We start from the raw sequence: 22,509 nt of genomic DNA, 5'->3' as shown, positions 1-22,509 counted from the left end.
ACAACAGCAAGATGTAGCAGCTGCCGCTGTTGGAAAAATGCGACGGGCAGAAGCTCTTGCCGCCGAAACCCAAAAGGATATTGTCGCCGAGAGGGAGTCAAACGTTCAACTTCACAAGGATAAGACGGCTCTCGAGAAATCTCTTAAAGAATTTCAGTTGAAGCTTGTCGATTTAGAAACGAAGAGCTATTCATCCACTAGTCAAGACGTGAGATTCTTGCACGGTCGTGTCCAAGAGGTAAGTCAAAGTATGATGCTGGGGACGAAGACGGGAACTGACATCCATTGTAGCTCGAGAAGCAACTCGAAGAATACGAACAGGAACGCAACAAATCTCAGCGCTCGGTACGCAATGTGGATCGCACAGTGCGCGATCTGCAAATCCAGATTGAGCGCCGGGAAAAGACCAATTCTCTCTTGACGGATGAGATCAACAAATCCCGAGAGAAGGTTGAACGTCTTCTCCAGACAATTGAAGACCTGCAATCCAGCGAGTCCGAGAACCAGCTGCAAGCTCGACGAGCCGAACGGGATCTCCGAGAAGAGCGCGAAAAGGCTCTCCGCCTCGAGCGTGAACTCGAAGGATGGAAGTCGCTCCGGGTTGAGAAGGGCACGCTTCCACGCAACAATGTTTTGCTCGGCCTCGCTCCTGAAGGACGGGAGTCGAGAAGGACATCCTTGGGAGCCGATATCCGACGGATGCCCAGCAACACCAAAGGCTTTTTGTAAGCTTCGGATAACGTTTCTGCTGGTGCCTTTATGATTTCCACCGGGTTTTCGGCTGTGTTTATTCCCCATTACCTGGAGTTTCTAGCTCCATAATATCTGCTTCTTTTGTGGCCTGGGGTATCTGTATTACTAGCACCGCCACCCCGAGACCAATTTTTCCCGTTGTTTCGCCTTTACTTTTTATGCTATCCGCATATCTTGAATGCTTATTATCGCGAGTATACACCACACGCTCTGTTTGCGTCTCTATACTCTATTTTTCTCTTTTCTCTTTTCTCTTTTATCGTACATGTTGTGTTGTACTGCTCTTTTGGCGGCGTCAAGGCGCGATCGATTAGGCCGATTAAGCCTCCTTTTCTTTTTCTTCCGACTACGAAGTCATGGGATTTGCATTTTTGTTTCTGGCTGTATGTTATGGTATACTGTAGACTTTTAGAGACAAGACGAAGATGTCATAATCGCCTCTTTATTGATTTTCTATGACTCTTGTATCATGAACTTTTATTAAGTGTCTCGTTTTCCAACCAAAGGTACCACCTTGTGCACCCCTGCGTGGGTAGTAGTTATTGTCATCAAATGCCTCCAGTGTTGATTATCTGTTGTGATACCATTATCTCGATGACCAATATTTAATATTTTTAGTAGGTCAGCTGAACGTATAACTATCGTAGGAAGCGCATGCGCTATCTTTCCTACTGTCATTTTTCCTGCTTTCCTGCTTTCCTGCTTTCGTTCTTTTTTTTTGGTTTTTTTTTTTCCCGCTTGCAACAGTATCAAACCAATGGGGTAAATATAAGGTACGCCCCCCGTCACATTTTGCGTCGCGCGGTTGTTCACCTTCTCGGTCTTATATATGAAGCATTTCGCCTACAGGTGTTCGGCAGGCAACCAGGTATATTTGTATCGAGCTGATGTTGGGGTTGCAGCCTGCCTTCTGTCATGCACTCATTACTCCGAGATAGCGAAGTCGTTATCATTAAACCTTTGCGGGGGAGGGGGGCTTCACTAACAGAGCAAAAGAAAGACACTGAAAATGAAAGCTATACATTTGATTATTGGATGGTGGTGTGCTATCGGGATTTTCTCCCAGAGGGTTCTAGAGCACAGAAGATCCCAAAGGATCAGACAAGGTTTGTTCTTGTAAATCATTGCATTATTATGTATAAAATATATTTGTTTGCTCATGACAACATGATATAGTTAAAAGGCATCCGGGGGGGGGGAGGAAGCCCCTTGTTCAAACTCCGGGTTCTCAGTGGATTTTGCTTGAGCCCAAACCCAATATAGAGGGTGGAAAAAAGGAAAAGGAAAAGAAAAGATGATATAGCCGATGTTGACGGCGATAAGTGATGAATCAAAGCTCGAAAATAAATTATACCGAATGTTGAGATATAGCACCACCCTTGAGCAAACTCAAAAAACCGCAGATAGCCAGATGAGAGAACCTTCCAGATAAGAAACAAAAAAAAAAGGCATATTCGGTCAAAGTCGATATAGGTATCTTTGTACAGGTTGCGTTTTCCCCCACGTTTGCTTTTGCTGGAGTCTTGCGAAGAGAAAGCGATGTTATTGCTGTATGAAAGGAGCAAAAAGAGAAAAGCAAAGAGCTTTTGTTTGGCTTAGTCCAATCGGCTGGGACTAGAGATGGGACAGACCATATCCAATACCATTGTGTGAGTACTAAGATGGCGCGTGGGATAGAACCGGTGCGGAACTGAATGATGAGGATGAGAAGATAGTGGTTCATACAATCTGGAAAGAGGGATGCTGAAAAGGTACATGCCATGTACCAAATGGTTGTGGTGGAGTGGTGGTCGGTCGCCATGACAGTGCTCGCATCGTTCATTTCTCTCCATATTTTCCGTACTCCTTCTGCCATAGAACTAATTTTCGGGTCAAGACATCCATCATCTCCAAGCTATTGAGGTCACCGAATTCTTTCTCGGCACCGTTCAATGTGAGCAAAGGCCCGTTGCTCTGGAAAACGGTTGTCGTCTGGGCAACAACGGAAGGCGTAGAACTCGTCCCTCCAGGAGGAGTTGTCTCGCCTGCCATTTCGACTTGCGTTCTAGAGATGAATTCTAGGATTCCAGCAACACGACGCTTCATCTCATTCATTGTAGTTCGATGTGGGTTGATATAGCGTGGTTTGCTTGGTTTGCCAGACTCCACTGGTACTGAGCCATTGATCCCGGAACCAACATCATCAGCGCCCCCAGCATCACGAGAATGTGAGCGATCCGGCGAACCGTCAAGATCACCTTCACGATCTTTAGTGTATTGATTACGACCCACACGACCTCGCCGCGCTGGTGGTCGGCCTGTCTTCCGGTGCGATGTCGTGATGGAGGCAAGTGCAGCTGGTGGCGGAGTACCTGCTGGAGGGACGGCCGAAGCAAGCACGTCGAGCGATGAGACGTTTTCTTGTCCGTTCTTATTCGACCCGGCTCGAGAGGGCGGAGCTTCGTCTTGGGCATCTAGATCTGAAGGCAAATGAGCACTTGTTCTCTTTAGCTTCAAAGAGGCATTGAGCGCACCATCATTTCGTCTACGCTCCGCGCGTCCTTTACGTCGGCCAGCGGCGTCGGCACGCTCCCTCTCTCGTTCCTTGTCTTTCGATTCCCTGTCGCGCTGGTTGCGCGAAGCCGCACCACGGCCCTTCTTTGGCCCTCCATTGGATCTACTTGGAGTTTCGTCATCGGATTCGCCATTGTGTGGCGTGGAGTTGTTGGGACGGGATGGGGGCGATGGAGATGCCGAATTGGTACGCTGGCGCTTGGTGTCCTGTTTAGGCCTAGAATTTTTCATATTAGCTGACGCTCATTCGGAGATAGACAGAGGTTCATTAGGCCATCAGAATCGGAAACTCACTCTTCACTGCTGTCGCTACGCCCCCGTTTGCCTCTCCTACTGCCATTATCTGTGCTTGTCGCTTTACCCTCCCCTTTGCTCTCTTCAATGGCTCTCCGAAGCTGTTCTTCTTCGTCGTAGGCAGCGTCGCGGCTGTTCATTGTCGATCGGCGTTTCGTGCTCAGCGCTGCAGCACTCTGGCGGGAGGCCTTGCTGTCCCGCGTACTCTTTTGTTCCGCCTCTTTGGACGTGGAACCAGCTCGCGAAAGTCTCGGTGAAAATACGCTCACCACTGGGAGGTACCGGGATGATTTTTGACTAGTAAATTGGGTATGTTAGCTTATTTTGATTGCTTGTGCTCAGACCGTCAGACATGAAAGCGTTGTAAGGTCGCGGCTTTGTAGCGGTTCCGCAACGCAAAGCGCTCCGACCGATGCTCTCTGGCCATCGGAGAGCGACCGATTGGTGCGATCCAACAGAGCAGAAAGTAATTCAGGCCCTCGATGGCGAAAATGAAGAAGGCTGCAAAATCTTACCCATTGGAGCCGGTCACGATCTTGTGTAGGTCGCGCCGACACTGCTCACAAAAGTATTCTTCCGGGCTCATAGCTTCATCCATGATCCCAACACAACCACCATGTTGCCAGACCTTGCAAATATCGCATTGAATGAAGAGGCCCCCAGCATCTTCCGGGAGGCCCTCTGGCGGTAATGCCGAGACGCCATGGTCGCCTTCGGCTTTCAGGTTCAGCTCGCGAATCGAGACGGGAGGGCCAGGATACTCGAGCTGCCCGCAAATACAACGAGTGACTTCTTCTTCTTCCTCCTCCTCTTCCTCTTCAATACTGCGTTCGTTTCGCCTCACCATGTTGTCGTCTTCTTGGGCGTCTCCGTGATCGCGCCTTCGCCGTCGAGTCTGAGGCGCTTCGCCGAGACCAGCCAGGCTGTCAATCTCTTCTGAAGAGCGGGAATGAGGTGGGGTAGACTTTTGAGGCGAGTTATTCTTGTTATAGGAGCGTGTATTCCGTTCTACTCGTGTGGATGAAGTTGAGGACGCTGACGAATTCGTCTGATGACGACCGGTGGCAGGTTGGGTTGTGCGTGCACGAGAGGACCGCCGAGGGGACATGGCGGGATTCGTGTCAACCCAGGCCTGCACCAACTAAACAACGACTCAGACGGAGCCGATGCACCCAAGGCAACTCAATACCACGTCCAAAATGCAAGAATTGTATTGGAACAGGGTGGGCTCTGAGCGGTTTGTGGGGTGGGGAAGAACCTAACGACAACAGCGAGTTTTCGAGGGAGTCAAGAGCTCAGTGGATGAGCTGCGACGAAGGAAAACGAAAACCGATTGGTAAAACTAATCCAGGAACTCAACATGCTTTCCCCAACCTGAAGCAGATCAGGTTACTGTCAAGTGAGGAGAGTTGCACCAGAAGTTCGACTTTGTGGGCGTGCGGTGTAGGTGTGTGGGAAGCATTTCGGGCAAGCCGGGAAGGCTCATCTCGTCCGCCGTACATTGTCCCTCAATCCGGCCTGGGGATTCGAAGGTGACGAGGGCGACGATGCATGACTCGACCAACCGATGCCCTAATACAGTTAGACGGGGTCGTCCGGTCAGCCAGTGTGCCTCGTCCCGTCGATAATCTCTCCTTTGACCGACCTAGGGGAAAGTAGGTGTCTTTGGCATCCTGTATTTCAAAGGCTGGATCCCTCGGGTGAGGGTTGCTACCGTCTGTATCATATGCTCGTTAAGCGAATCTGTGAGCAGATCGTTAATTGATTGCCTGAGGCCGCCAGGCACATCCACCCAGCAACAAAGGTAATCGCCGAAGTTGGGGTATGAGCCGATACGGTGCACTCGAGGATCCATGTTCGTCAAACCTTTTCATTACTTGAGACCAGCTCACTCCGATTCGGACTCTGGTCCAGCAGCATCAAGTTTTTGTTGGACACATAATACATGCCCGTTTCTTAAGCAACTTGACCATAGATGTATTCCCAGAATCAAGACGGTGAAATCGTCTATCATCGAACCGGCGCGAGTGCCCAGGATGGAGGATGCCCGGAAATAATAAGATTCCAGTATATTGTCACCGGACGGCAATAGACCGGGCCCTGTGATAAGCGGGATAAACCCCAATTCAGAAGAGCCTCCAAACATGTCCAAAGAAGACTGCAGATATCGATTTATCAGCAAACGTAATTGAGGAAGCTTATGACATTGGTCCCTTTGCCACTCCAACAAAATAGTTGATTACAATATCCTCGCAGACGGCTTTGCAACTGGTAGGCGATGGCAAAGCAACGTTTGAGGGACGAGGAGAGCAATCAAAAAGCCTCAAATCAGTCATGTTGCACGCGCTGATTTTGTCTTCGGGAGGCTCAATAGATTGGCTCACTGTTCTATTAAGAGGACCATCGTATTGTTGACTAAGACACTAGAGTGTCCAAGGCGGTCAAATGGTAGGTGCCTGGAGCATGGCACACGATGCGGCTGGAAAGGCCATAGCCACAGTAGTTTCGCTGCACGTCATTTCTCACTTGAAAAGCTGATGACACAAATAATACCGTAATCATTGGGCCAGCCTAAAACAGATGCACTTGACCAGCCCTCTACGGAGGTAGATTTTATGACAGCTTATCATCCCTGCATTTAGCTATTGTTATCCTGAGACGTAGATCAAATTTTTATGCATCTTCCAGACCGTAACAAATTGGAACTCATTCTGCTAATAAGTCATGAGGACATTAAGGTCTCTGGGAGACGTCTTTACATATAAGGCAGGCTCTTAGTAGTATTGAAGTCCTTGACAAAACAATTGAAAGCAATTAAGTTAGAGCTAACTCTGCCAAAGGTACCGTGAGATGCTGACTAATGATTTCAACAGAAGCAATCTCTTTAGTTACAGACTGAGAGCAAGCATCAGTGGGAATGCTGATAGAGCATGACCATCCAGGTCCACTCACTTGATTATTTGTCTGACACATGTCAGGATTCCAAAGAAAGCACAAAGTAACCTGTGCAATGACGCCCGTGTACATTTTCAGGCGGAAAAGTGACTGCCCTGGAGTTCCCCTAAGTCGCGATTCCCCTTCCTTCGTAGCCCCCTCGGTCACCCACCGATCCCCCAGGTTCTACTTCCTGAAACGGTTAGCCGTACAAGTACCCGAAATGGATTACAGATACCTGTAAGTCGTCCACGACAGCTGTTCTCCGTTTTGCCGTCTCCCTCCCGTCATTCCTCGACGATCATTGCTTGAGGGTGCCTCTTCATAAGTATTAGGCTCTCTTGACAACCGTTTCTGTGCCTTGGTGAGCGAGAATTTCAATTTTCCTACGAGACGTGGGCTTCTTTTCGTCCATATCTGAGCCTTGAACAATTTTCCTGGGGATGGGCGAGGACCCCTCGTGGGCTGCGGAATCGCCTACGTATGTTGTGGGCGGACCGAACAGTCTTCGTGGTGAATATTGGGAAGATGTTTGACGTGTAAAGAATCTCGGTGGGCACAGTGGCTAACCTCTTCCATGAATCGCCAGTCGCCCAGGCAACTATTACTCCAACAATCTTTTGTCCAAGGATCACGTCGATTGAAGGGATAGAATTGACATAGAGCATCGACTTTCTAGAAAGCACCGGCATCTCGCGGTGGCTTCTCAACTGGCTGTAAAAGATGTCGGCCGCCGTCCTCGGTATGACCAACCCCCGCCTGCCTGGGCCACTCGATCACTTCCCTCCTCCATCGTTATCAGACATTACCAAACACGTTACATGGTCCTTTCTGGGGACCGTGGTGACGAAACATTCTCTCCATTATCCTATCCTCTCAACATGTTCTACTTGCGGCCAAGTCTGACATGTGCATTCAATTATTTTCTAGGGACGAACTATTCACCGCCCTCGTCGGCAATCCACTCTCCAGACACGACCTCTCCTCTCTATCCCGATCGCCCTATTCGGCCTCTGCCAAAGAGGAAACTTCGATCGAGACTATCACCCGAAGTCGCAGACTCCATCCTTTACCCCCCAACTCCTCCGAAATCAACTCCGCTTTTTCAATTCCCTTATGGCTTCACTCATGAAAGGGTTCCGGAGCGCAGATACTCCGATGGGTTCTCCAGAGCACATCCGCACAGACATTCATACTCTTGTGATCAAGGACATGGCCATCACGACCATGGAGACGGGGAAATTGATAGCGAGGAGGAGGAAATTACGGCTGGTATGATGAGCCGGTATCGAGAGGAGGGATTGCTCAGTCCGAACGGCACTTATCCGTTGGATGGTACACTGCACCAGCGGAGGAGCTCATTGGAACCGTCACCATCACCGTCAAAAGGACCCCCTGCTCATTCTACCTCCTCGTCCGCTGACGGCTACGAGTCCTTTGAAAACACCAATAATAAAAAGAAACGGAAGATTCCCACTTCGGGCACAATGAGTGGTCATCAATCGCATCTTTCAGCCGAGTTAGCGAATATGGGATTATCCTCACACAACGAGAGGTCCAAGTCGCCGGAGGGGCCGGGAGGAACCGTTGCTCATACATACGGACCAGGATACTCCAACCCGCCTCCTGTTGTTTCCGGAACTGGCATCTCTGGCGCAGGGCGTGGTCGCTTCGGTCGCTCAGGATCGCGGAACCTTAACGGAAGGAGCCCTTTGAGCGTTTCAACAAATGGGTCAAATGCATGGGCGTCCGGGCCAACCGGAAGGAGTCGCCGCGACTGGATCCATAGCAGTCCTCTCTCCGGGTCCAAAGGTAATGCGAACTCATTCACAAGAAGCTAGGTAGAAATTTTGTCTAATGCGAAGAGCAGACGCTGCACATTTCGAACAATCCCGTGTCATCTCCGCGGCTATTGCCAGCGCAGAAGAACACCCAATCACACCAACGAAAGGACAGGAAAACGTAAGCCTGCTCCAGCAAGGATCGAAAAGGTCAATTCCGAGCAAGACTCAATTCACTTTTACTTGCGAGTCGGATGCTGCCAAGAGTTTGGTCTGGCCCGGTCAGCATGGCCCTGGGGTCCCCAGTAATCGACAAATCAACGGGTCCATGATGGCTAGTCATCCTGCTACGATGTATGGGCAAGCACAAAGAGGTATATCTGCGCAAGGACCTCCATCCGGGCCAAATTTGACGGGACAGTCGGTTGCGGGTTCTTCAGGGCAATATGGAACTGATGCGCAGGCTCATCCCTCTGGACAACCCGCAGCGCAAGGTAAAAAGACGCGCCCGCGGCGCCCTGGTAAAGAATATGCCATTGCTGCACGCCAAAGACGCCTTCAACAGGAATACAACAATTACCACCACCCTCCAGCTCCTGAGGATATTTGGATCTGCGAGTTTTGCGAGTACGAGAGCATCTTCGGCACCCCGCCTGAAGCCCTGGTTAGGCAGTATGAGATCAAGGACCGCAAGGAGCGACGACGACTTGCCGAGAAACGAAGACTTCTGGAGAAAGCTAAGATGAAAAGCCGGAAAGGAAAGAAGGGTACCAAGGCTGCTGGCAAGGGCAACGGCTCCGGGACTTCCCAGCATGACAATCCTGCTCAACGCTACGACCCACAAACAGGTGGTCAGATCCCCGTGAACGACCAGGAACTTCAGGAAGACGAATCTCCTGCAGATGATGTGGACGAGCCTCTCCCTGCTGCTGCACCTCCCCCCACCAAAGACGGTTTTCCGGGTACCCATAGCAGAAGCCCATCCGATTTTGATAGCGGCCAGCTGCAAGACTTGAGAGGTCCAACTGGATCAGCTGGTCGCGCGGCCTAGTCCTATATTTCTTTTGTTATTTTCATTTATTTTCACTTGTTGTCCCTTTTCTTTTCCCTGTCGCCTTCTTCTCTTTTTTATGTTCTCCCATCTCTTTCCTTTGCCTCAGCTTGGCCCCTTTTTTCTCATGCATTAAAACTTACACTTTTCACATGGTGGATGATGATGGTATGTATTGTCGCTATTATTTACAAAAAAAAAATCGTTCTGAAGCTTCGAACGCGGATCATCATCTTGGCCCACGGAAGCAGGGCGAGCTTTCGCCTCTTGTTCAACAATATTCGTGTCGGCTTGGGAACGGGTTATGGGACGCATTCGGGTTTGTTACTGTTGCATAGGATGCGATGGGGACCTTCTACTTCCAGTTGATGCATTGTTATGGCATTCTTTGGCCGGTTCTCATTATGATCTACGACATATTACCCCACTTTGAGCGTTTACCAGAGTTGCCGCAAGCAATTCTGACTACAAGCCTTTTCTTTTGTCTTCCCTGCAGCACCTGTTACTTTCAAGTCGTTGGCTTTGCACATCGGCAGGCCTTACGACTTATGAACGTTGACATCAACAGAGTCTCTGTCAAACTAGCTCTGTTAGTGTTTCAGACTCCAGCCACCTTTGTCGGTGGGAATCCCCTCTCTTATATCCGTGGTTTTCGTCGTCAATAGCTCATAAATCATGGTATTCATAGTCAACAATTTACCTGGATTATTTCTAGTATGTTTGTGGACACTGTGACCATCCCTGCAGGAAACGGCACTTGAAACGTTGAAACGAGCTCCCCATTTCAGATGAGCAGTGCGTACATGCCCTTTTCTTCGCGGCACACCTGTTTTGGAAGGCGCATCATAGCCAATCGAGCTCCTTCTCAGCTTGGACCCTGTGACCGATGGCTTCTTGACTCAGTAAATCCATTCCTGTTTACTACTGCATTTGTTTTCAGTATCAAGGTATTTGATCAAGCTCATTCGAGTTCTTCTCCATTCTCCCTTGACATGCCATGCCTCTGGACTGCAACGGCAATTCGTTCTTAGAAGGTTTGAGCTTCTACGGATGAACAATGAGCAGATCTCAATTTCCACGTTATACTGATGGCGATGTCATCATCACGCTCGCTGAAGTCCACACTTATCAACTTCATTCAAGTGTTTTACGACGCTGTTCTGCGCACTTCCGCCGTTTACTCATCGAAGAGAAAGCCACGAAGCCTGATGAAACAGCAAGAGAGTCTGGTGTATATGTACGATATCAACTTGAGCTGGCAGATTACGAACTTGATGGAGTCGGCTGGGTGGTCATAAAGGTATATCTAAGATATATCTTTCTTTGAGCTTGCGACTACACCTTATGATGCTGCTTAGTTAGCTTGTCATGGTATTTTACCATACTAAAATATAATGAGGCGCAACAACAAGGACCCGCCAATGCTGACCTTGTCTCAAGTCAACAGACTCAATGAATAATGGCACGAGCCCAACAGCCGATTCACGTCCAGAAGCACCAAGGCTAGCTTTGCACCGGTTTACGCACTACGATAACTTATTCCGTACATTCTACCATATAAAACCGGCTCTCGATGAAACAAACCTCATACTGACTATAAGAGACTCAATGGGCCTCATGGAGCTTGCGGAACGGTTGGGGTCTATTTCAGCCATTACGGAATGTATTGAGAATGCTCTGCTTGATCATGGCCAGCCGCTTTTTCAGTCTATCGCCGTAAATACCATGGCGTGGTTGGACCTTGCATATCGTCTACAGTCTGCGACCATCATGAAGGAATCGCTTATCCATGTAATCGGACAGTGGAACTCTCTCACGTCAGAAACCAAAAGCCAAATGAAGCCAGACGTGTTTGGAGTTTGCGAGAAAAAGTACCATGAGCTCAACGAGAAAAAGCGGGAAATTGATTCAGAAATTCTCTGTCACTATACACCGGAATGCTTTGCGCCTGGACAATCCAATATATCTCCGAATTATCGGGTGCTTGATAGCACAAAAATATGTGGTTGGATGACCGTGGCGATATTTCGAGAAACGTATGGTCGGGCCATAAATGATGGTCTAAACTTTCGAGCCGAAGATGGCGGAGCCAAGCTCTATCGCCAGATTGCAAGTTGTGATGACCTTGTGACTCAGCCGGCCGCGAAACGATTTTGCGAGCAGTTTCAGTTGACTGAGGAAAGAGACTGCATCGAGATTCAGCTATTTAAGCTAAAATTGCGTCTCAAGCAGCTTGTGCAGCCGCTCTTGGTCAATCGCTCTCTGTTGGATGTGAAGGTGCAACCACTAAAATATTTGACCTGTGTCCAAATTAGAACAGATGACCTTAAGTTCTTGACCGAGAGAAGAAATCTTGAGAGCAGAGGATAGCTAGAGGATAAATGGTCTGGAGCTGAATTTTGTACGATTGGTAGATTTACTATGGGAAACGATCCCAATTCCGAGTCTAGAGAGGGTGATAAACAGGAAATGCAGCCGTATAGGTTCAAGGCAGACAATCGGGAAATGCCTTAGCGGCAAAAAGGAGTGGAAGGCAGATTGGCAAAGACCCATACAGAAACAAAAGAGATGATAATCGAGCTCAAAAAATAATAGAATGCTTCGTCTAATAGATGAAAATTTGGCGTAGAAAATAAAAAGGAAAGAGTAAATAACTGTCAGATTCTCAGGTCCATGCATTGCCTCTTAACGCCTCGTGTCAAAGTAATAGAACAGTTTGGTCCAGAGATCTCATTATACTTGAAGCACATAAGTACCCGACATGATGTGCCATGACCGCTCAAACTCGGAGGACAGCAATATGCGAGCTCCAATTTTAATCGTCATATCCCGACGGTATTTTTCGAGGGCCCGGAGGAACTATGCAGTTTGATCAGCATTAGTCTGTGCAGTATATATCTGACAGTCGCACTTGGATAAGTTAGAGGAATTCGTTCTCTTGGCCCATCACCAAGTGCTCTGCGAACTGGCGGAACGACCACCATGAGAACGGGTCCGAGACTGCCAACAACAATAGAGTAGAATATAGCGGGTTTCTCGTGAGACGCCCATCGCATGTAGCGAAAGGGCTGAGACCAAAATCGAGGGGTAACAGTCGACATGTTGAAGCTGGTACTTTTGCAATGAATAGTTGCTCCAAATGGAGATGCAATTGAGCTTTGGAGACAGAAGTGGAGCCCCAACGACGAAGCGCGGAATGGAGTGACTCCACGCGGAGAAGGGGCGGTGGTGTCGTTAAGCATTGACGTTCCCGAGCTCCCGCCAACTTGTTCCCCAGCCGCCTTACCCGATATGGGATATCGGAGAAGTATTCTCCGAAGGAGTTCTGTATTACATAATCGTACAATGCGGCCACATGTCGGGCCAGTAGCAACGCAGCTAGGACTCAAGTATACGCAGGACTGACGCGTTGGAGGGACCGCTTGAGTCCTCAATGTTGCTTGTGTGTCTTGGAGCTCTCCCAAGAGACAGCTGTGTTTCCCTAAAGCTTCGAATCCAAGCACGGCAGATCCACCATGCAATTGCCGGTGGCCTTTCTCTTATTATGCCTGCTGGGCATTGTCCAAGCTCTCAGCACTGCGGGCAATCGATTGCTTGTGGTGATTGAGGAGTTGGCTGACAAGGACAAGTATTCGACTTTCTGGTCAGACCTTGAATGTGAGACACAACAAATATAAGACCTACTTTATGTATTGAGCTTTTTAAACAGTTTACTGACATGAATTGACATCTAGCTCGGGGATATAACCTTGATTTTGAATCTCCCAAGAGCGAGAAGCTCACGCTTTTCCAGCATGGCGAACGGGTGTACGACCACGTTCTCCTCCTCCCTCCCAAATCGAAAGGTGAGAATGCTCGAGTTAACCACAGGCATTTAACACGGTGAGAGACTATTCGTCAGAAACAATGCTAATTGAGATGTGGTTTAGGCCTTGGCCCCTCCTTGACGCCCAAGATTCTTATGGATTTCATCAATGGAGATGGTAATATCCTCCTGGCGCTAGCTTCGGATGCGCCCACGCCGACTGCCATTGTTTCTCTGCTACTCGAATTTGATATCCACCTCCCTTCAGACCGGAATGCGCTTGTTGTCGACCACTTCAACCATGATACCATTTCTGCCTCCGACAAGCATGACGTAGTCCTTGTTCCGGCACCCAAAGCTCTACGACCAGGAGCGAAGAACTTCTTTGCCGGCCAAAGCCCCGACACTACCCTTGCTTTCCCTCGTGGTATGGGACAAGTTCTCGGCAACGAAAGCCCATTGCTTCATCCCATTCTGCGTGCTCCGAGCTCCGCCTACAGCTATAACCCTAAGGACCAGTCCGAGACGGTTGAGGATCCGTTTGCCGTCGGCCAACAGCTTGCGCTCGTTTCTGCTCTTCAGGCCCGCAACTCTGCCCGCTTCACCGTTCTCGGCTCCTTGGAAATGCTCGAGAACAAATGGTTCGATGCGAAAGTCAAGGCTCCTGGAGCCAGCGGTGAGAAGACCACGACTGGGAACCGTGACTTTGCCAAGGCACTGTCAGCCTGGACTTTCCAAGAGATTGGCGTCCTCAAGGTTGGCAACGTGGAGCATCATCTCAACGAGGGTGCAGACCAGGGTCTCGTGGAGCTCAATCCTAAGATTTACAGAATCAAGAGCGACGTGGTACGTCTCTACCTCCCAATTAATTCCCGAACCCCTTTTTCCCCTTCCCTCATCTCTACCTAGTTCAACCTACTGACAATTGTTCTTACCACCGAATAGACCTTCTCTATTGAACTTTCCGAGTACAACTACGACCACTGGGCTCCGTTCACGCCCCCCGCGAAGGACGCCGTGCAGCTCGAATTCTCCATGCTCTCACCCTTCCATCGTCTTGCCCTTACCCCTTCTTCATCTGGTACATCCAGCAACAGCACGCTCTACACCACGAGCTTCACGGTCCCCGACCAACATGGTATCTTCAAGTTTGAAGTCAACTACAAGCGCCCCTTCTTCACATACATTGACGAGACCCGCGAAGTCACCGTCCGGCACTACGCTCACGACGAGTGGCCTCGCAGCTTTGCCATTTCAGGCGCTTGGACTTGGATCGCGGGCATCTGGGTCACGGTTGCTGGATGGCTTGCTTTTGTCGCGCTCTGGCTCTGGAGCGCGCCGGTTCGTTCTTCTGGGCCCGCAGATAAAGCGAAGAAGACTCAGTGATGGAGTGACGCATGTTTTCTCTTTTCTTTCTTTTTCATTTATTCATTGCATCTCCTTTTGTGTAGAAATATCATGTGACTTTTTCCAATGGCGAGAGACAGAAAGAGAGGGGGAGAAAAAGTGTCATATTTCAATGTATGGAACCAAGGTATAGAAAGATTTGCATTTAAAGAAGATTTGATAGTTCTTTGACTTCGTTCCTTGAAGGATAACTGCTCGTTTTTACTCTCATGCAATCGCCGAGACCGCCGAGAGAGAAAAATTATGTACTCTATTGTATCAAGGTCCTTAGTATGTACCGTCGCAAAGGCACGAGAGTCACCCAATTCCCCGCGTCTATATGTAATACGAAACTTCTCGTACGATCCAATACACCTTATTCAACCTGGAGAATAATATGAAAAAATAATGAAGGGAAAAAAGAAAAGGTCATTATCATCATCGACATGAGACTATCCAGATTCATGCCGCCGAATCTCGCAAATTTCAAGCCTTCCTCTTTGACTTCTTCTTGCTTCGAGAAGTCGACTTGTCATCGGGAAGCCCTTCAGTACCTCGACTGATGACGCCTCCGGCCGCTCTGCTGAATCCCACGTTGATACCACCTCTACTTACCTTTGCACCTTCGCTGTTTAAGCTTGTGGTGCTGCGGTAGCTACCTACGCTTCCACTTCGACCGTCCTTTCCAAAAGACGCAAGGCGAGGCGGTGTGACCGGCTCAGTGATGCTTGTGTTTTGCCGGGATGTCTCCGGAGAGGGCCACGAGTCTGTCGTCCCGGGTTGGAAGTCCTGTGCATCAAAGGCATTTCTGGGTGATTGCGGGACAGTGGAAGATGGAGAGAGGATTGCCTCTTCCGGCTGGTGTTTGGTGTCACTGGGTGCAGGCGAAGTCTCCATCCCTGTTGGGGTAGTTTCTGCATCAGCTGCAATGGCAGCGTAGCTTTTGCCATGGGTACTACTATTGTCTGTCTCAGCGTCGGCATCCACTGGACCTTCGGTAGAGCCAGGAACCTTTACTCCAAGCCGATCATCAGAAAAATAGCTTGCAGAGCCGGGTGCGCGAAGATTGGGCTGAGACCGCTCAACAGAGCTGATTCGCCGCCTTGGGCGATCGGCGTTTGTGTAGGTATCGAGTGCGCGAAACACGTGCGGAAAGACAAGCTGGTCAACGTCATCTGCCCATAGGAAATCCAAGTGTTCATAGTGCGGAATCTGCGCTATATGTCAACATGAATTCCTTGTAGAATTCGTTCCAAAAAAGGGAAAAAAAGAAAAAAGAAAGTCACGTTTGGCACGTACCTCTGTGGCAACTGTATGTCGTGGGAGCTCTTTGAGCATCACTTTGATATCGACTAAGCTATCACTTCCTCCGTAGACCATTACGATTGGGGTTTTAATGTTCTTCGTCGGAAACCTGGCGACCTTGGTGTACTTGGCACCTCCCGTAAGACTCAAGGGAGCCTGCACCTCATCGTCGTACATCTGAAAGCTCGCCGTTCTAATGATCTGGAACCAGTGGACAACACTTTTGGTGCTGGTATATGAGTACAAGTGGGGGTATGCTGCGAGCTTTTGGTGGGGCTTAATGTTCATGCCTGACCATGCAAAGAGGAAACTCAAGGCTGAGTCGATAATGCGGACAAAGATGGGTGGATAAAGGAGCGCTTGCCACATGGTGGTTGAACTGAGAATGCTCCGTCGACCAAAGGCGAGAAAAATGACTTCCGGCGACGCTTTTATCAGGGCGTCTACGATACCATTGCTGAGTCCGTGGGGTGCCATGGCAGGTGCAAGCGCAATAAATACGTCGACCTTTTCGTTCAGCTGGGGATGGATTGAGAGTGTTGCAAAAGCTTGGGCTATAGGTTGTGAGTAAATCATCACGGGAACAATTAGGACTGGAATGCGTGCCTGTGCCTTGGGAAAAGCCAATATAGGATAGAGAAGGCTGGTGGGTCGTCTTCAAAATATAGTCTATGCTATCCGGGATGTCGTGAAATGCAAATTGATCTATGGAAAAGTCCCAAAAGCCTGTGGATGTGGGCGTATGCCGCGTAGACTTTTTGGAATATTTGTTTCCTCGGTTGTTTCCAAGCTTGACAGAATGACGGGTCAGTGGCACAACCGCAAAAAAAAGCTGTAATCTGGGGTCTTACCCAAACGTCATAGCCTCTTTCAACAAGCATAAATGGCAGACATCTTTCCTTTTCGGTCGCGCAGACCCAGACTTCACTGTTCATGAGCAACCCGTGATGAAGGTAGACAACCTTTTTCTTTAAGCTTCCCTCTCCACTGTTGACTCTCTCCTCTTCTTCACCTTTCCGCCATGCGAGCCGATGGAGGCCAAGGAGGTAGCCATCTCCAGTTTGGACAACGTGTTCCTCAGCTTCATATCCGAAAAGGAGACACAAATCAACAAAGTCTGATGCTTGAGCTATAGACGAGACGACATCTGGGGCCTAGTCAGCATATGCTCGGTGACGGGACATGCCAAGTGGACATAATACTCTTCTTTTTTGTCCGAGACTTCTTTCCTTGAGGCGAGGAAAGATAATTGAAGAGGCTTCGGGACCAATTGTAACAAAATCTGATCACAGGCCCAGCTGGCAGCACACATTAGTACGAATTTCAGTTGTAGGCTCGATCGATAGCTTACGCAAAGCTAGAGTGATCACACGTAAAAAGCCCTCAAGGCCCACGAGTATAAGTGAGCCTAGCAGAGCCATATACTCCTTGCTGTCCGGGACGCAGCCAATATGTCAGTTGAATCTGAGGTCCAAGCACATCTGAATGGCATTGCTGGGGTTAAGGCATTTCATACATGAAGAGCCGACCGACCACGGGCACTCGCGGCATCTTGGCGTGGATCGGCAGGGTTCAATGAGGGGAATCGTGTGGCCAGAGCGGGATTAACGTAAGTTAGTATGTACTAAGCATGGGGAATTTTGCACTGTAATGGCATGGGGTGGAGCTGTTCGAGGCGGTATGAGTAAGGTGATGCGTATGTTGTCGGCCAAAACGCCAGCCAGTAGCGCTGGAACGCGAACCAGCGGTGGACAAACAGCTGGTTCGATGATCTGGAACTAGCTAATGAAGAAGAAAACGGCTTTCCTGAAAGCGAATTTTGAAATAATCTGCAAGTCGCAAAGTTGTGTCTTCAGCAAAGACGGCCAATGAGTGAGAGCTGTGTCTTGATGGGGTCAAGTTCATGCAGCCTAGATTTCGCAAACGTCATTTTGGGGGCCATTCGCCTGCCGACATGTGAAAAGCGTTGGGCATGAGGTACTTTGTACTCTTGCACTGTTCAATCATACGACTTGAACATTTGCGATAAAAATCTGACAGGATAGTCATCATGAGAGGAAATAGAGGGAATAAATATACTCTAATGACAAAAGAAAGGGATTCAAGAGAAAGAGTACATACATGAAACAAAAAGATAAAATAAATATATCACATGCTAACTATAAGCTTACAGGCTTCTTATAATTCAAGCTTACCGTGTTGCGACTCCAGCAGTAAGATAAACCAGGAGACAACTGCTCAATTGTTGTGCATTGCTGGAGCCATACCTCCGTACTCCATGACAAAAGTGAAAAATTGAATCTACTCTTTTACCTCGTAGGAAAAATAGCTGCGTTTTCGAGTGGAAAATAAAAGACAAAAAAAAAGAAAAACAAAGTGCTGTTGCATCAGTCGGGAATCGAACCCGAGTCTCATGCTTGGAAGGCAAGAATGATAACCACTACACTACTGATGCTTGCTTGAAATAAGAGAAGGTAAAAGTATTTATCAAGCATCAGTATTGTTACGTAATGAACCCTGACGCTTCGCTTGGATATTTCGCGGTTCCGTTCCGTCAGCGGATCCAAATAATGCCGCTTTCCACTATGAATCATTTCAGACTAAATTGTCCGGGTGTCAGCCCCCGAAACACAAAATACGATAGTAAATTAATCTAGGCAAGGGATTTGACTTGTACTCTTACAAGTCTCAGTGTCATCGATCCCGGGGCTCGTTAAATGGCAACGAATAGATGGCCTGATGGCCAGGGCGAAAAGGGAAGCGATGCATGTCGACACAGGCAGCGCCGATATTAGCGCTGACATTACTCGTCCATATTAATTCTGCTGCCTAAGGCCCCTCCTCGAAGCCTCTTCTAGGTGTATGTTTACATGGTCATTTGCATTTTCTTTGAAAGGGCTGGTTTCAATTGCATCGCAAGGCGTTTTCAATCGCTTGGCAGTGTATTCTTTCTTACTTTTACGGCCGTATACGTCTTCAATTATAAGCTTCGCCGGCCTTTGCTGACGTGGCCATCTATTGACTATCCTTCTTTTTGTGTTTATTTTACTTCGTATCTCATTTCTGAACTCAGCCCTGTAGCTGGTGCGAGCGTCAGAATTACCAGGTTGGCGCAATTCCCCACGTTGTCTTGTGAGGCGCAGCACGTCAGAAAGCTTAGACTTGACATCTGGGGTGTGATATATTCTGCCCTTTACGACAGCCTTTGGAAGTTTGACAACAATCACATCTTCTCTTTCTGGATTTGGCTCTCTTCCCATTGTTAAGACCTTTGAGACGACATCCTCTTGAACGTACACTCACAGGAAGTTGAAAATGGCCTCAGCCTTCTTTTCTCTCGTGGCACGCGATGATCAGCAAGAGATAATATGCACGTTGAAAACTTGTCCTATTGACGCCTCCTACTACAATTACCTGCCGTCGCGAGCAGCCAATGGCGTCTTTGATGGTCTATTTGCCCTGTCACTGGGACTGTACATTTCACAGGCAATTATCTCAAGGAGCTTTATCGGCTTCAGTATAGCCATGATATGTGGCTGTATCCTAGAAGTCCTAGGCTACGTTGGGCGCTTAATGTCAAACAGCAACCCTTTCAACGAGGTATAATACTCTCAAATCTATTCCTTCGCTGTTTTTACATGCAGATAAATAATGCTGACACTCCACGCAGAATGGTTTCCTGATGCAGATTGTGTGCCTAACCATTGCGCCGGCTTTTCTGGCTGCCGGAATCTACCTTTGCCTATCACGAATTGTCCACATTTTTGGCGCAGAAAACTCACGCCTCAAGCCGCGGTCTTACCCACGCATCTTCATCCCTTGCGATGTCATTTCACTAGTGCTGCAGGCCATTGGTGGTGGTACCGCGTCGAGCGAATCTCACCAACACAAATCAACAAAGACCGGAGACCACATTATGCTTGCCGGACTGGCCTTCCAGGTCTTCACCTTGGCATTGTTCATCGTTCTGTGTACCGACTTTGCCATTCGCACACTTGGCCGAATGCGCCGACTTGGTTCCGCCGAAGCTCTCGATCCCACCCATGCCAGGCTTCGGGGTTCATGGAAGTTCCGCGGCTTCCTTGTCGCGCTCGCCCTGTCAACCCTCTGCATCTTCATCCGATCAATCTATCGTGTGGCTGAACTCGCCGAGGGCTGGGAGGGTGCTCTGATTAAAAATCAAAATCTCTTTATTGGTTTCGAGGGCGCCATTATTTCCCTCGCCGTCCTTGTCCTGAACGTCTTTCATCCGGGCTACTGCTTCTCTGAAGGCTATGCTGTCAAAATGGGGAAGAAGAATCGGGGACAGGTGGTGGACGAGAGCGTGACCGGAAGTCAGGCTGAGTTCAAAGCATGATTGTCTCACATGACGTCAACGATATCCTTGCACATTTTGTGCTTCTTCTCCCCATTCATCGTGTGTCTCCGCGTCATGATTCACTATCTTGGGAGTTTTCTACTGATTATCACCATCTCTATTCGTTGGAGGAAATATACAGAGAAATATAGAGCTGGTCAGCCAGGAATATTTTACACATGTGACAGAGTCACAGAATTAGTATCATTAGAAGCAACTTTGGCATAGGGCAACAGATGATTAATGAGCGTTGGAATATAAACAATATAAATTTTCACCAATTGAAATTCTTTAACCCTCCATGACAAGTATTACTTTTTCTAATTTTATCATTGATCCTGTATTACTTTTCAAATATTTACACAAGAACTCATACCAATTATGTTTCAGATGGTTTAACGAGTAATTCAAAAACGTCAGAAAATAATCCAATCATGGCAGAAAATTCTGGGAAAAAAAAAAAAAAAAAGAAAAACCCCACAGACACACATACATACTTTCCCTCTTGATGCCTCAATCAAACCAAAATGTAAAATGTAAAAACCATGTAGTATACCCTCTTAAACCAACCAGTATTGTTGTTTCTGTCACTGGCCCCTCGCCAACTAAGCCTGCAAGGCACCCTGCAGGCCTGACACCTGCACTCACAGCCGGAACGGCACTTGCCGCCACCGACACCATAACTCGAACCCGAAGTTGGTCTTAACCACATAATATATACCAAGCGTAGATCCAGTAAGCATATCTCGATTGATAATTTCCAGTCGGCCTGCCGTTCGGACTTTACAAATCCAATTGCTTCACCGTGAACCTCTTCTTTGCGAATACGCCCAGCGGAACAACTATTCGTCTTTGGACAGAGACAAGCGCTTTATCGTTTTGACAATACTGTCAGTCTTTTGTACCTTTCGAACGCAATAAGAAAGTCTACCCACGACCCGAACGGTATCGCATCTGCAACGGCCTGCAGATCTATTTTTCGACAATTGAAACAGAAAGACCGTCAATCCCAGACAGGCAGATTACTCTCAAGTTCACCAACGAATAGAGTCGAAGAATAGTAGAGGAAGCAACAATCCGACGTCAAAAGATACGAAGCAATACAGAAAAGCCAACAAACGAAGCAATCGAAACAAGCGAAGCAAACGAAAATATCCACTGAAGAGTCAAGGAATCATGCCGTCTTCGTGTAAAGATATTCGTACGTTCCTCCTCTGCCCTCTTTCTTTTCCAATCGGGTTGTTTGCTGGCTCGTCTCCCGTTATTTATATTGAGTGACGCACTGCGTTATACTCTACACTCAAAAACAGAGACAAAAAATGCAACTTGAAAAAAGCCAATAAAACCAAGGAAACCAAACAATAAAACTCCAAGAAAGAATAGAAATCTGACATGCAATATCGAATCCACAGGGGCCGCATTGGCCGAATGTCTCCAGAACAGCGACTGCATCCTAGTCGACCGCAACAAGCCATCGGACTGCCTGCGCCCTCCGCTCGTGGACACGCTGCCGACGCGGTGCCAGCAGTTGAAAAAGGGATACGGCGACTGCAAGCGCGGCATGATCGATATGCGCAAGCGGTTTAGAGGAAACAAGCCGGTGGCCGTGAGCACGGAGCTCGAAGCCGGCGCGGACGAGCCGAGTCATCAGCTGTATGCGGGCAAGCCGGCGTTTAGCAGTGCAGTGCGACGAACAAGTGGGAATGACGAGGCGGAGGTGGAGAAGAGTTTAGGGCGATGAGCCTAGGAGATGGAGAGGGAGAGGGTGAAGGGGCCAGAGCGCGGGAACTGGGGCATAAAGGGTAAAAGGCCAAATGGTGTAAGACATAGTGGGGGGAAAAGGGAGATTGTAATGTTTATTTTGCATCGATGCGCGGGAGTTGGATTTCTACACGTTTGTGTTTTGATTTACTATACAGGGAGCATTGGAAGATTCAAGTTCTTTCCTAGGCGTTTACCGGAAGAATGTTATATGGTCTGTCGAACTGCGGTAAGGGCTGCTGTCAGTGTCGTTGTATATATAGATTAAGGTAGGTAAGATATATCTTTAGTCGTCTACCGTTGTGTAGTATTGTATAGTACGTTCATGTTGACCAATGCTTCATTAGAGAGAAGCTAGGATAAGTCTACTCGCATTGGGCTTTTATATCGACTTGAACACGGATACTATACATCACATATCACACTCTTCTTTGAAACATTGAATTTATTGGACAATGCATGAATCGTATTCTGTTCACGAGGACACGAGCATAAGCAATGCTAAATCGCCATATAACCTATTCGCCCT

At 48.3% G+C, this 22,509-nt stretch overlaps 10 protein-coding genes and 1 non-coding gene across 11 annotated transcripts; 7 read left to right on the top strand and 4 right to left on the bottom strand.

The window, feature by feature from the left end:
- The first annotated feature begins 830 nt into the window (after positions 1-830).
- L228DRAFT_142387 (hypothetical protein) lies at positions 831-1,250 on the top strand. Its single transcript, XM_018329188.1, has one exon. The coding sequence runs from the start codon at positions 932-934 to the stop codon at positions 1,163-1,165; it is 234 nt and encodes a 77-aa protein (XP_018188612.1). The 5' UTR covers positions 831-931; the 3' UTR covers positions 1,166-1,250.
- A 1,061-nt stretch (positions 1,251-2,311) lies between these two features.
- On the bottom strand, positions 2,312-4,846 carry L228DRAFT_142378 (hypothetical protein). Its single transcript, XM_018329187.1, has 3 exons — positions 4,116-4,846; positions 3,601-3,897; positions 2,312-3,523 (listed from the first exon to the last, which is right to left on the bottom strand). The coding sequence occupies exons 1-3, from the start codon at positions 4,706-4,708 to the stop codon at positions 2,572-2,574; spliced, it is 1,842 nt and encodes a 613-aa protein (XP_018188611.1). The 5' UTR covers positions 4,709-4,846; the 3' UTR covers positions 2,312-2,571.
- A 1,980-nt stretch (positions 4,847-6,826) lies between these two features.
- L228DRAFT_142353 (hypothetical protein) lies at positions 6,827-9,538 on the top strand. The gene is made up of 4 exons (XM_018329186.1): positions 6,827-6,898; positions 7,124-7,276; positions 7,465-8,346; positions 8,405-9,538. Exons 2-4 carry the CDS (start codon positions 7,258-7,260, stop codon positions 9,364-9,366), a joined length of 1,863 nt encoding a protein of 620 aa, XP_018188610.1. The 5' UTR covers positions 6,827-6,898; positions 7,124-7,257; the 3' UTR covers positions 9,367-9,538.
- Positions 9,539-10,348: 810 nt separating this feature from the next.
- L228DRAFT_283113 (hypothetical protein) lies at positions 10,349-11,736 on the top strand (the record flags this gene model as incomplete). The annotated part of the gene is made up of 2 exons (XM_018336077.1): positions 10,349-10,666; positions 10,807-11,736. Exons 1-2 carry the CDS (start codon positions 10,424-10,426, stop codon positions 11,734-11,736), a joined length of 1,173 nt encoding a protein of 390 aa, XP_018188609.1. The 5' UTR covers positions 10,349-10,423.
- Positions 11,737-12,181: 445 nt separating this feature from the next.
- On the bottom strand, positions 12,182-12,467 carry L228DRAFT_268416 (hypothetical protein; the record flags this gene model as incomplete). Its single annotated transcript, XM_018335128.1, has 2 exons — positions 12,182-12,225; positions 12,278-12,467. The coding sequence occupies 2 exons, from the start codon at positions 12,465-12,467 to the stop codon at positions 12,182-12,184; spliced, it is 234 nt and encodes a 77-aa protein (XP_018188608.1).
- Positions 12,468-12,881: 414 nt separating this feature from the next.
- On the top strand, positions 12,882-14,557 carry L228DRAFT_268415 (dolichyl-diphosphooligosaccharide--protein glycosyltransferas-like protein 48 kDa subunit; the record flags this gene model as incomplete). Its single annotated transcript, XM_018335127.1, has 4 exons — positions 12,882-13,023; positions 13,101-13,211; positions 13,296-14,017; positions 14,117-14,557. 4 exons carry the CDS (start codon positions 12,882-12,884, stop codon positions 14,555-14,557), a joined length of 1,416 nt encoding a protein of 471 aa, XP_018188607.1.
- A 188-nt stretch (positions 14,558-14,745) lies between these two features.
- Positions 14,746-17,745, bottom strand: L228DRAFT_247500 (alpha/beta-hydrolase). The gene is made up of 7 exons (XM_018332653.1): positions 17,379-17,745; positions 17,214-17,293; positions 17,065-17,160; positions 16,714-17,009; positions 16,469-16,652; positions 15,857-16,416; positions 14,746-15,769 (listed from the first exon to the last, which is right to left on the bottom strand). Exons 1-7 carry the CDS (start codon positions 17,411-17,413, stop codon positions 15,044-15,046), a joined length of 1,977 nt encoding a protein of 658 aa, XP_018188606.1. The 5' UTR covers positions 17,414-17,745; the 3' UTR covers positions 14,746-15,043.
- Positions 17,746-18,245: 500 nt separating this feature from the next.
- Positions 18,246-18,317, bottom strand: L228DRAFT_t71. The gene has a single exon. It is a non-coding gene; the product is annotated as a tRNA-Gly (tRNA).
- An 860-nt stretch (positions 18,318-19,177) lies between these two features.
- Positions 19,178-20,219, top strand: L228DRAFT_268413 (parasitic phase-specific protein PSP-1; the record flags this gene model as incomplete). The annotated part of the gene is made up of 2 exons (XM_018335126.1): positions 19,178-19,462; positions 19,533-20,219. The coding sequence occupies 2 exons, from the start codon at positions 19,178-19,180 to the stop codon at positions 20,217-20,219; spliced, it is 972 nt and encodes a 323-aa protein (XP_018188605.1).
- Positions 20,220-21,212: 993 nt separating this feature from the next.
- On the top strand, positions 21,213-22,180 carry L228DRAFT_142274 (hypothetical protein). The gene is made up of 2 exons (XM_018329185.1): positions 21,213-21,420; positions 21,632-22,180. Exons 1-2 carry the CDS (start codon positions 21,396-21,398, stop codon positions 21,958-21,960), a joined length of 354 nt encoding a protein of 117 aa, XP_018188604.1. The 5' UTR covers positions 21,213-21,395; the 3' UTR covers positions 21,961-22,180.
- On the top strand, positions 21,877-22,363 carry L228DRAFT_142270 (hypothetical protein). Its single transcript, XM_018329184.1, has one exon. It carries the CDS (start codon positions 21,970-21,972, stop codon positions 22,246-22,248), a length of 279 nt encoding a protein of 92 aa, XP_018188603.1. The 5' UTR covers positions 21,877-21,969; the 3' UTR covers positions 22,249-22,363.
- The last annotated feature ends 146 nt before the right edge of the window (positions 22,364-22,509 follow it).

Source organism: Xylona heveae (genome assembly GCF_001619985.1).
Source record: "Xylona heveae TC161 unplaced genomic scaffold L228scaffold_5, whole genome shotgun sequence".
NCBI lineage: Eukaryota > Fungi > Ascomycota > Xylonomycetes > Xylonales > Xylonaceae > Xylona > Xylona heveae.
The sequence above is the reverse complement of the archived record's forward strand: the minus strand, read 5'-3'. Positions and strand labels throughout refer to the sequence as shown.

What these genes read in the sequence shown, in the direction of transcription:
- L228DRAFT_142387 (XM_018329188.1), top strand. Translation starts at nt 932, where the DNA reads ATGCTTATTATCGCGAGTATACACCACACGCTCTGTTTGCGTCTCTAT.
- L228DRAFT_142378 (XM_018329187.1), bottom strand. Translation starts at nt 4,708, where the DNA reads ATGTCCCCTCGGCGGTCCTCTCGTGCACGCACAACCCAACCTGCCACC. An exon ending in ATCGTGACCGGCTCCAATGG is followed by an intron (nt 3,898 to 4,115) that starts GTAAGATTTTGC and finishes CCAATTTACTAG; the next exon opens with TCAAAAATCATCCCGGTACC. An exon ending in CGTAGCGACAGCAGTGAAGA is followed by an intron (nt 3,524 to 3,600) that starts GTGAGTTTCCGA and finishes GAAAAATTCTAG; the next exon opens with GCCTAAACAGGACACCAAGC.
- L228DRAFT_142353 (XM_018329186.1), top strand. An exon ending in TCCTCTCTCCGGGTCCAAAG is followed by an intron (nt 8,347 to 8,404) that starts GTAATGCGAACT and finishes TGCGAAGAGCAG; the next exon opens with ACGCTGCACATTTCGAACAA.
- L228DRAFT_247500 (XM_018332653.1), bottom strand. Translation starts at nt 17,413, where the DNA reads ATGCCGCGAGTGCCCGTGGTCGGTCGGCTCTTCAT. An exon ending in AAAGAGGCTATGACGTTTGG is followed by an intron (nt 16,653 to 16,713) that starts GTAAGACCCCAG and finishes CATTCTGTCAAG; the next exon opens with CTTGGAAACAACCGAGGAAA. An exon ending in GACATACAGTTGCCACAGAG is followed by an intron (nt 15,770 to 15,856) that starts GTACGTGCCAAA and finishes CATATAGCGCAG; the next exon opens with ATTCCGCACTATGAACACTT.
- L228DRAFT_142274 (XM_018329185.1), top strand. Translation starts at nt 21,396, where the DNA reads ATGCCGTCTTCGTGTAAAGATATTC. An exon ending in GTCTTCGTGTAAAGATATTC is followed by an intron (nt 21,421 to 21,631) that starts GTACGTTCCTCC and finishes TCGAATCCACAG; the next exon opens with GGGCCGCATTGGCCGAATGT.
- L228DRAFT_142270 (XM_018329184.1), top strand. Translation starts at nt 21,970, where the DNA reads ATGGAGAGGGAGAGGGTGAAGGGGCCAGAGCGCGGGAACTGGGGCATA.